A 9533-nucleotide genomic window follows, 5' to 3' on the forward strand; every position below is an offset into this window, starting at 1 on the left:
CCTTGGGGATAATGTGACCCTGGAAGTGATTCCCAGACCTGCACCCCCAGGTAGGTCTGAGCCCCCATTCGGTGCTCCCCTTCTCACCCATGGCTGACAGTGTCACTGCATCCCTCATCCACTGTGGTGAGGGCTGTGTATGGGGACACCTAAAGCACTTCAACCTCACAGGTGTCAATGGGGGTCCCAGCAGGAACCTGGTGGCAGCAGTGGCGGGGGCCTGTGCTGCTGCCATTGTCATCATCATTGTCCTCACTGCCTCTTTGCTCCTTGTTGCCCAGAGAAGACAAATGCAGAGTGATTTGAGGCCTGGTGGTCAAGGGATTAAATGGCTTTGATCCCCCATAGATCCCCTATAGATCCCCACTGGTGTTGTTTGGTCCCTTCATAATCCCAACATTCTCCTCTCCCTCTGATTCAGGTGCCACCTCCAGAAGCCCTGAGGCCGTGCAGTTCCAGGTCAGTGTCTGGGTCAGGAGACCCTACCCCCAACGTGCCCCATTGCCCCTCCCCCAGTGCTCAACAGGGAACCCCAAACCCTGCCCATAGTGAACCCTTTTATGGATTCCAATGATGTTGTGCATAACAGTAATGCCATCCCAGGGGGCCTCCAAATCTCCACCATGGGGATGCCTCACACCCCAAACTGAAGCCCCCTGGCATGCTCCAAGCCTTAAACATCTCCAGACTCAATGGGCACCCTCAAACGAGAATGCGACAACCAAACACCACTCACAGGGAACCCCAGTGCCACAGCCACAGCTTCCCAAAATCTACACCACCCACAATCCCAACCCCCTTCTCCTGGAAAGCCCCCCAACCATTACACAATGCCATCATCCCCTCAGGCATGTTGGGATCCCATGGTCACACTGCTGTCCCTGTGTCCCCAGGTGTCCCCCGGTGACAGCGAGGGTCTGACCTACGCCCAGCTGCAAGCTGTGACCCACAGCACCCACCCCCCCGGCTCTTCTACCACCCCCTGAACCCCCCATTATCTACACCGAGGTGGGAACGCAGGGACCCCGCTGATGCCCCCAGATGTGTACGCAAACACGGGTGTGTTGTGTGCACACATGGACTTCAAGGGTGCACAGTGCCAGTGTGCTCGGTGTGCTCACCATCACGTGTGAATTACAGCCATGTACCTGTGTGTGTGAACACGTGGATGTGTATTAAACGGGTGTGCACCATCCCATGTGCACAACAGATGTACAAAAAACACGTGTGGGACACGCTGAACTCTGTGCCTCTGTGTGTGTCTGTGCGATGCCGTATGTGTGCACCACCAGCTGTACACACTGCTGCTCATGTGTGTCCTTAGCGTGTGCTCCCGGGGTCTGCACTACACGTGTGCCTCCACAGCACATGCATGTCATCAACACCTGCCCTGTGCCTGCACCACATCTGTCCCCACAGCACACGCGTGGTCCTTACCGTGTGCTCCCCACAGCGCATCTCCATCTCCACAAGCCAAACCAGCCCCCATCCCACAGTGGTTTTGGGGCAGGATTTGTGGTGAGGAGGGAAAATGCCTTTGGGTGACGGCTGGGAACAGGACAGAGGGGGTGTGGGGTTTTCCAGAAAGTGGGGGAGAAGAGGAAGTTTGTGTGTGGGAGGGCTGTGTGTGGGAGCAGCAGTGAGGGGAAGGGCAGGAGAGCTGACTTCCCCCTTTTGGTGGTGGAAGGGGAAAACGCTGGAGAGTTTGTGAGCTCAGTGGAGATTTTTGGGTTCAGATGGAGGATTGTGGGTCGGCTGGATGGAGACCTTTTGGGACCACAGAAAGATCTGGGAGCTTCATGAAGGATCTGCAGTCTTCTCGATGGAGGTTTGGGGCTGGATAGAAATGTTGGGTTGGTTGGAGGCTTTCGGACTGAGTGGAGTGTTTTGGGGTGGATGGAGGTTTTGGTGTAGATGGGGTTTGGGGTTTGAATGATGGATTTTGTGGTTGAATGGAGTCTTGGGGGCCTGGATGTAGAGATTGTGTCTGGCTGTACAGATCAGATGTTGATGTTGATTTAGGGGCAGGATGGAGGTTTCAGAGGGGACAGAGATTTTGGGGATGGGTGACATTTATGGGGCTGGATGGTGGATGTTGGGAGTAAATGGAGTTTTTTTGAGATTGATGATGATTTTTGTGGCTGAAGGTCCTGGGGTCCGTTGAGGCTTTGGAGGGCTGTGTGTGGAGGGTGGTGTGGGGTGTGGATGTTGGGACTGGATGAAGGATTAGGGGTGGCTGGATGGAGATTGTGGGGCTGGATGCGGAGTTTGGTGTGAGATGAAGGTTTTGGGAATGGGTGGAGGTCATTGGGATGAATGGAAGTTTAGGGGACAGAACAGTGATTCTGGGGTCAATTGGAGCTTTTTAGGGTCTGGTTGGGGATTTTGGAGGTGAGTGGACATTTTGGGAGTGGACGGACAGATGGACATTAGGAAAGATAGTTAAGGTGTGTGGGTGGATAGTAGGGCCAATAGGTAGCAAGATAGAGAGATGAACAGGCAGAAGGTGGCTTGAATTTTTTGTGTCCATACTGGATCAGGAGGTGCAGCCCCAGGAGCAGGAGATCCAGCAGGCCGATGGATGGATGGATGGATGGATGGATGGATGGATGGATGGATGGATGGATGAGCAACAGAGTGATGGGAAGCAGCCCACACAGCTGGGAATCTGTCCTCAAGGACAGGGAGAGGAGCAGAGCTGTCAGATGTGTAAGGCCGCTTTGCTCAGGGCACAAGAGCTCTCCATCCCCAGTGCAGGCAGTCCAGAAAGGAAGGAAGAGAGCGGCATGGCTGAAGCGGGACCTGCTGGTCAAAATGGAGAGCAAGAAGCAGATGCACAGGCAGTGTCAGCAGGGCCAGGGAGCCCGGCAGGAGGTTGGTGCTGGTGCTGGTCGGTGTGGGGCTGGGGGCAGGAAGGCCAAGGCCCAGCTGGAACTGGACGTGGTGAGGGGTGCAAAGAAGTACGAGGAAGGCTTCGACAGGGCTGTCAACCTGAAAAGGAAAGCCCAGGAGGGCAAACCCACCAGTGAGCAATGCAGGCAGGCTGGAAACAACAGACAAGGAGAAGGCTGACTCCTTCATGGGGTATATGGGTTCCACACACTGCCTCTGTGTGTCAGTAGATTCAATCAGACTCAAAAATGGTGTCCCACATTCTGAGAGCAAGGCAAGGTCCATCCCTTGTTCCTGTCCTTCTAATTCAGACTGCAGAAACATTTCCTGATCTGATGGGTCTGGCAGCACCACACACCCTCGCTGACTGCTATTCCGTTCAGCAGTGAATTGGCTCTGCAGGGCTGCCAATGGCCCCTGCCAGGATTTCAGCCTTCCATCAGCAGTGTGCTGAATGACAGCCTCTCCTTCTGGGCTGTCAGCAGCGCTGCTCCCAACACAGCGCACACTGTGCTGTTCTGAGCCCAAGGCGTTCCCGGTGGGGAAGGGCACACAGTGCCCCTTTTCAGCTCCTCAGGAACAGGGGAGCAGCCCAGCACTGGCATTTCCCAGGCAGCCATGGCTTGGCCCTGCTCAGACCTGTCCCGGCATGGAGCCTTCCTGGGGGAGAGCTGAGAGGTCACCTCTGGACATTTCTGGACCTGTCACGGGGACATCTTTATCTACTTATCTCTGTGACACCAGAGAAGCTGCATTTCTTGATGTCTCCTTTTGGCCAGGTGGTGACTTCAATCATTGCATGAGCACTCTCATCCCCCCTTCTGCACCAGCACTGCAACTCCTCAAAATGGACCATGATTGCATTCCTCCCTGCATCTCTCTCTCTTACGTTCCTTCTCTGCTTCTCTCCAATTTCTCTCCTTTCTTTTTCTCTCTTTTCCTCATTTTCCCCCCAGTCATCTTTTATGCAGCAGCCATGATCCATGACAGCCCAGGGATGAGAGCGTGTGGGGCACCTCAACAGGCGCAGTGTGCAGAGTGCATCTCTCCAATTGTCGCACCCCAGAGGGGCCCCACAGTGCAACCACTCCTATGTGCTAATATGTCCACATCAGGAGGTGACATCATATCATCCTGAAAAAGAAAGAGGAACTGACAGCAGGGCTCTGGCCACTTCCTTTCCCCTCTGCAGTCTCACTGTCCCCAAGCTGCACTTGCCTTACGGCACCAATGGCGGTGGCCCTCATTCTCGGTGAGTGACCATGGGGACGTGGTGCCACGGGGGTTGGTGGCCCAGTGTGGGACCAGGACCGTGTCCCTTGCAGGTTGGTGGCTGGTGGCAGCGAGCAGGGCACAGCAACGTGAGTATGGGGACAGGGAGAGAATGGGGACTGATGGAGGGGAGTGTGTGCAGGGGGCCAGCAGAGTGGCCCAGGAGGGTGTGCAGGGACAAGGCTGACTGTTGTCCCTCGTCCTAGTGCCACGACCCTCCCTGTTGCTGCACCCCAGCCAGGGTGTGCCCCTGGGGGACAATGTCACCCTGCGCTGCCACCTGCCCCGGCTGGCTGCCTGGGTCTGGCTGTACCAGGAAGAAGGTTGGTCATACAACAAGAGGAAGAAGAAGGAGCAGGACACGGCCGAGTTCTCCTTTGTTAGCACAAAGCGGGAACACGCAGGTCGTTATCAGTGTCAGTACCGGGTGTCTGAGTCAGCCGAGATGTCAGTGGAGAGTGACCCCGTGGAGCTGGTGCTGACAGGTGAGGGACACTGGGGACAGCAAATGGCTCTGGCTGCTCCCCACAGGACCGTGTCCCACTGCTGTTCCCTCCCTCATGCAGATGTCAGATATCCGCCATCCAGCATTTCCCTTCACCCTGAGCAACATGTGGGAACAGGGACCAATGTCACCATCCGCTGCTGGAACAAGGACTATGGGGCCACCTTCTTCCTGCACAAGGATGGGAGCTCAGACCCTCTCCAGCGCCAGGACTTCAGTGAGGGGGGCACAGCCACTTTCACCCTCTTTGGGGTGACCCCAGCTGACAGTGGCACCTACAGGTGCTCCTACCGCCCCTGGCGCTTCATGTCCTCACCTCTTGGGGACAGCGTGATGCTGGAGGTGACACCCACACCTGCACCCCCAGGTGGGTCTCAACCCCATTTGGGTACACCTCGTGCCACCCATGAGTGGCTGTGTCACCTCTGTTCCCCATGGAGGTTGTGGTTGGGGATTTGATAACCCACACATTCCGACCCCACAGGTGCTGCAGGCAGTTCTCATGGGAACCTGGTGGTGGCAGTGGTTGGTGGCTGCACTGCTGCCTTTGTCTTCATCCTCGTCCTTATCATCTTCTTCCTCCTCTCTGCCCGCAGACGTCGGACACAGAGAGATGAGAGCCCTGGTGGGGAAGGGGTTAAATGTCCTTATTTCTCAGTAGATCCCCTCAAACGTCCCTCAAGCTCCCCCATAATCTCATTCCCCTCCGTGTTTTGACACAGGTGCCCCCCCCAAAAAGCCTGAGGCCATGGAGTTCCAGGTGAGTGACTGGGTCAGGGAGCACCATATCCCAGTCTGACCCTTGAAGTGATCCCAGTCCCACATAGAGCCCCAAACTCTGTCCATGGGGACCCCAGGGGACTCCCAACCCTCTCATGCTTTGCCCTAATATTAAGCACATCCCCAAACTCAGCCCATGAGGAACTCCAAATCTGCATCAAGGAAACACCCTGGACCCAGATCCTAGCCCCCTGATCTCCCTGACCCCTCTGATCCTTAAACACCCCTCAGACCCCATGGGCACTTTCACGCCATGTAGTAGGAACCCCAAACATCACCCGTGGGGTGTCCCTCCCACATCACATTTGGGACCCCCATGGTGGCACTCTGTATTTCAGCTGTGTCCCCAGGTGCCTTCCAGTGACAGCGAGGGTCTGACCTACTTGGAGCTGCAAGCTGTGACCCCCAGCACACAGCCCCCCAGCCCCCCCGCCACCCCACAGCCCTCTGTTATCTACACCGAGGTGGCCGTTGGGGGGCGCCACTGATGCCTCCATACGTGTGCACAAACACGTGTGTGTTGTATGCACACATGTGCTTCCAGCATGCACAGTGCAGTTGTGTTGTGTGTGCTCACCATCACGTGTGCACTGCATACAGGTACCACTGCATGTGTTCATATGTTACCTACGTGTGCACCATCACATGTGCACAACAGTTGTACACAGATGTGCACTCCGTGATTAACTCTGTTCCTTTGTGTCTGTGCGATGCCACATGTGTACACCAGTATATGTGCACAGTAGTGCATGTGTGTGTCCTTAGCCCGCTTTCTGAGACGGGTAAGGAACGCACGAGGTGACCAGCAACACTTTGTGGACAGCTCTTCGTTCCAAAGCATTGCTTTGGAGCCGTTTGATTTCAAAGAGAAGCTCTCCATAAATGGATGTGTATTCCTGCTCCGAGCCTTGGCTGACTCCATCGTGGTATCCACCCCAGCTGACTGGGAGAGGTGCGACTCAGGAGGCAGAGAAAGATTCACCTCCCTCCAAACCCACTCAGAGGGACGGTGCACATCTGCTCCCTGTGCCTGCACTATCCGTGTCCCCACTGTGTACATGTGTCCTCACCATGTGCCCCACATCAGCGCCTCGTCTGTCCCCACAGCACACACATGTCCCTCCCGTGTGCGCATCTCCAGCTCCACATTCCAAACCAGCACCCGACCCACCGTGGTGTTGGGGCAGGATTCCCATTTCTGGAGGGTTTTATCCCACATTCCTGGATGAGAATTCTGATTCCAAAGTGTTTCATTCTGCTTTCTGAGGGAGGATTCCTATTTCTGAAAGTTTTACCCTTCCTCTACCTCTGAAGGTTTTCATTCCTTCTTTTGGGGATAATGCTTGGATCTGAAGGGTTTTTCACCAACCTCTGGGAGGAGATTTCCCATTTCCAAATGTTTTTGTCATCATTTCTGGTAGAATTATCATTTGTGGATGTATTTATCCAAACTTGTGTGAAAAATTCCCCAAATTCTTGGGGAAAATGCAGCCCCAGGAGCAGGAGATCCAGCCAGAGAAGGACAGATGAACGGATGGCCAATGTACTGGTGAAAACCGTCTCCAAACCACAAAAAAATAAATGAAATGGTAACACGGGAAAAAAAAAAAAAAGAGAGAGAGAGAAGAAGAGTGAGGGGTTGGAGAGGAGAGGAGAGGAGAGGAGAGGAGAGGAGAGGAGAGGAGAGGAGAGGAGAGGAGAGGAGAGGAGAGGAGAGGAGAGGAGAGGAGAGGAGAGGGGAGGGGAGGGGAGGGGAGGGGAGGGGAGGGGAGGGGAGGGGAGGGGAGGGGAGGGGAGAGGAGAGGAGAGGAGAGGAGAGGAGAGGAGAGGAGAGGAGAGGAGAGGAGAGGAGAGGAGAGGAGAGGAGAGGAGAGGAGAGGAGAGGAGAGGAGAGGAGAGGAGAGGAGAGGAGAGGAGAGGAGAGGAGAGGAGAGGAGAGGAGAGGAGAGGAGAGGAGAGGAGAGGAGAGGAGAGGAGAGGAGAGGAGAGGAGAGGAGAGGAGAGAAAACAAGTCGTCTACAGGGCCATGAATCTGAGAAATGCTGGCTCACATTCTGAGAGCAAGGCAAGGTCCATCCCTCATTCCTGTCCTTCTAATTCAGACCGCAGAATCATTTCCCGATCTGATGGATCTGGCAGCACCACACACCCTCGCTGAGTGCTATTCCGTTCAGCAGTGAATTGGCTCTGCAGGGCTGCCAATGGCCCCTGCCAGGATTTCAGCCTTCCATCAGCAGTGTGCTGAATGACAGCCTCTCCTTCTGGGCTGTCAGCAGCGCTGCTCCCAACACAGCGCACACTGTGTGGTTCTGAGCCCAAGGCATTCCCGGTGGGGAAGGGCACACAGTGCCCCTTTTCAGCTCCTCAGGAACAGGGGAGCAGCCCAGCACTGGCATTTCCCAGGCAGCCATGGCTTGTCCCTGCTTGGCCCTGTCACAGCATGGAGCCTTCCTGGTGTAGAGCTGCGTCATGGTTTTGTAACTTTGCTATTGGTATTCCACATCATAACATCATGGACAAAAGAGAAGAACTACGTATCCCAGCGGACCTCACGGTCAGAGAAGGAAGACACATCACGGAAGATACGTCATCTGGTTGCGCGCGGTTTTCTTCACTTTCGCTTGCTGCCGGGAGAGGAGTGGCTGTGCTTTCCAAGCCGTGCGCCTTCATCAAGTAAGGCTTTCGGTTTCGGAAACTCTCTCTCTCTCTCTCTCTCTCTCTTCCTCTATCGCTCTTTCGCTCTCTCCCATTTCATTTGATTTATTATCCTTACTCCCAAATAGATTGTATTATATCGTGTCATCTTGTATGCCAACATCGTAGTTAGTAAAATACGTTCTCCTTCATACATCGTTGCTGCTGCTCCGTTTTTTTTTTTTTTTTTTTTTTTTTTTTTTTTTCCTCAGGAAGCCGGGGGGACCCGCGAGCCTACTGCCCCCCAGTGACGGGCACAGATCTATCTAGATAACTCCGTGACAAGGGGTGAAAGGGACAGTTTGGGATTTGAGGTCACATCACGCAGGCCTCATTGGCCTTTGAACTCTTGAGGGGTTCACCTGCATCAAAAAGGAGAAAGGGTGTGAGAAACACGCTCAAGATCAACAGTTTCTAGTCAGGCCAAGGTCTCTTTGAAGAGCAGTTTGTTCCTTATTGCAGTAATGCGTGCATGCCCCCTACTGATCAGGGAGATATTATGCAACCAGTAGGTGAAATCCATTCCGTTATGCACCCTGGGTCCGACGCAGGTAAAGCCTCTCCTGGCACTCATTGGTTGAGCATCTCAGGCTCACAGTCTTCTGACGCTGTTGCTATGTTAGACTTCCATAGCTACATTACACTTCCAAAGCTATGTTACACTTCCATAGCTCTGTTACACTTCCATACCAGGTCTGTTACCAACCCATTGTCTTTGCGTATGTTCTGGACTTTTTATAGTGATACGAGGACAATGCTGTCACTCGTTTTGACTCTCACCTTTACCCTAGTGCCTGTGCCAATTCTACCTAGGTCGTAACTCCCCACTCTCAACTTTACTCTGTTCAGCAACTTTCTTTGGGAAAGGCAACTTATCCTGGGCTACAAACAGAAATACTGGAAATATCCACTGCAAAGACATAGTCTACCTCTCACAGAGCCACTGCCATTGGTGCCATGAGGCAGGAGCAGCCTGGGGACAGCGAGACTGCAGTGGGGACGGGGAGTGGCCGGACAGCTACTGTCAGTTCCCCTTTTTAGTCAGGATGATGTGATGTCACCTCCTGATGAGGCGATATTAGCCCATCTGGATGGTTGCACTGGGGGGTCCCTCTGGGGTGGGACAAGTGGAGAGGTGCACACTGCACACTGTGACTGTTGAAGTGCCCCACACGCTCTCAACCCTGGGGTGTCACACACTGTCCCCAGAGGGCTGTGAGTGTGTCCCCTGGCATGCTGTCCCCGCAACTGCCCAGTAGGGCAGTCCATGCTTGCCTGGGCTCTCCAGGGCAACAGAGTCAGACAGTGACTCAGAGGAACGACAGAAGACCATTTATTGAACTGTCCACCACCAGCCAATCAACTGCCCTGCACTGAAATTAGGGGACTT

At 54.4% G+C, this 9533-nt stretch overlaps 1 protein-coding gene across 1 annotated transcript; it reads left to right on the top strand.

Annotated features, from left to right (window-relative positions):
* The first annotated feature begins 4076 nt into the window (after window positions 1–4076).
* Window positions 4077–7062, top strand: LOC107050060 (platelet glycoprotein VI-like). Its single transcript, XM_040654330.2, has 7 exons — window positions 4077–4144; window positions 4218–4253; window positions 4371–4649; window positions 4731–5036; window positions 5154–5294; window positions 5392–5429; window positions 5800–7062. Exons 1-7 carry the CDS (start codon window positions 4123–4125, stop codon window positions 5935–5937), a joined length of 960 nt encoding a protein of 319 aa, XP_040510264.1. The 5' UTR covers window positions 4077–4122; the 3' UTR covers window positions 5938–7062.
* The last annotated feature ends 2471 nt before the right edge of the window (window positions 7063–9533 follow it).

The sequence above is a fragment of the Gallus gallus genome, chromosome 31, assembly GCF_016699485.2.
Source record: "Gallus gallus isolate bGalGal1 chromosome 31, bGalGal1.mat.broiler.GRCg7b, whole genome shotgun sequence".
Taxonomy (NCBI): domain Eukaryota; kingdom Metazoa; phylum Chordata; class Aves; order Galliformes; family Phasianidae; genus Gallus; species Gallus gallus.

Bases quoted from the DNA above. Each gene is read 5' to 3' on its own strand.
- LOC107050060 (XM_040654330.2), top strand. From the start codon at position 4,123: ATGGCGGTGGCCCTCATTCTCG. The intron at 4,650-4,730 runs GTGAGGGACACT...TCCCTCATGCAG, and splicing joins CGTGGAGCTGGTGCTGACAG to ATGTCAGATATCCGCCATCC. The intron at 5,295-5,391 runs GTGGGGAAGGGG...GTTTTGACACAG, and splicing joins ACAGAGAGATGAGAGCCCTG to GTGCCCCCCCCAAAAAGCCT.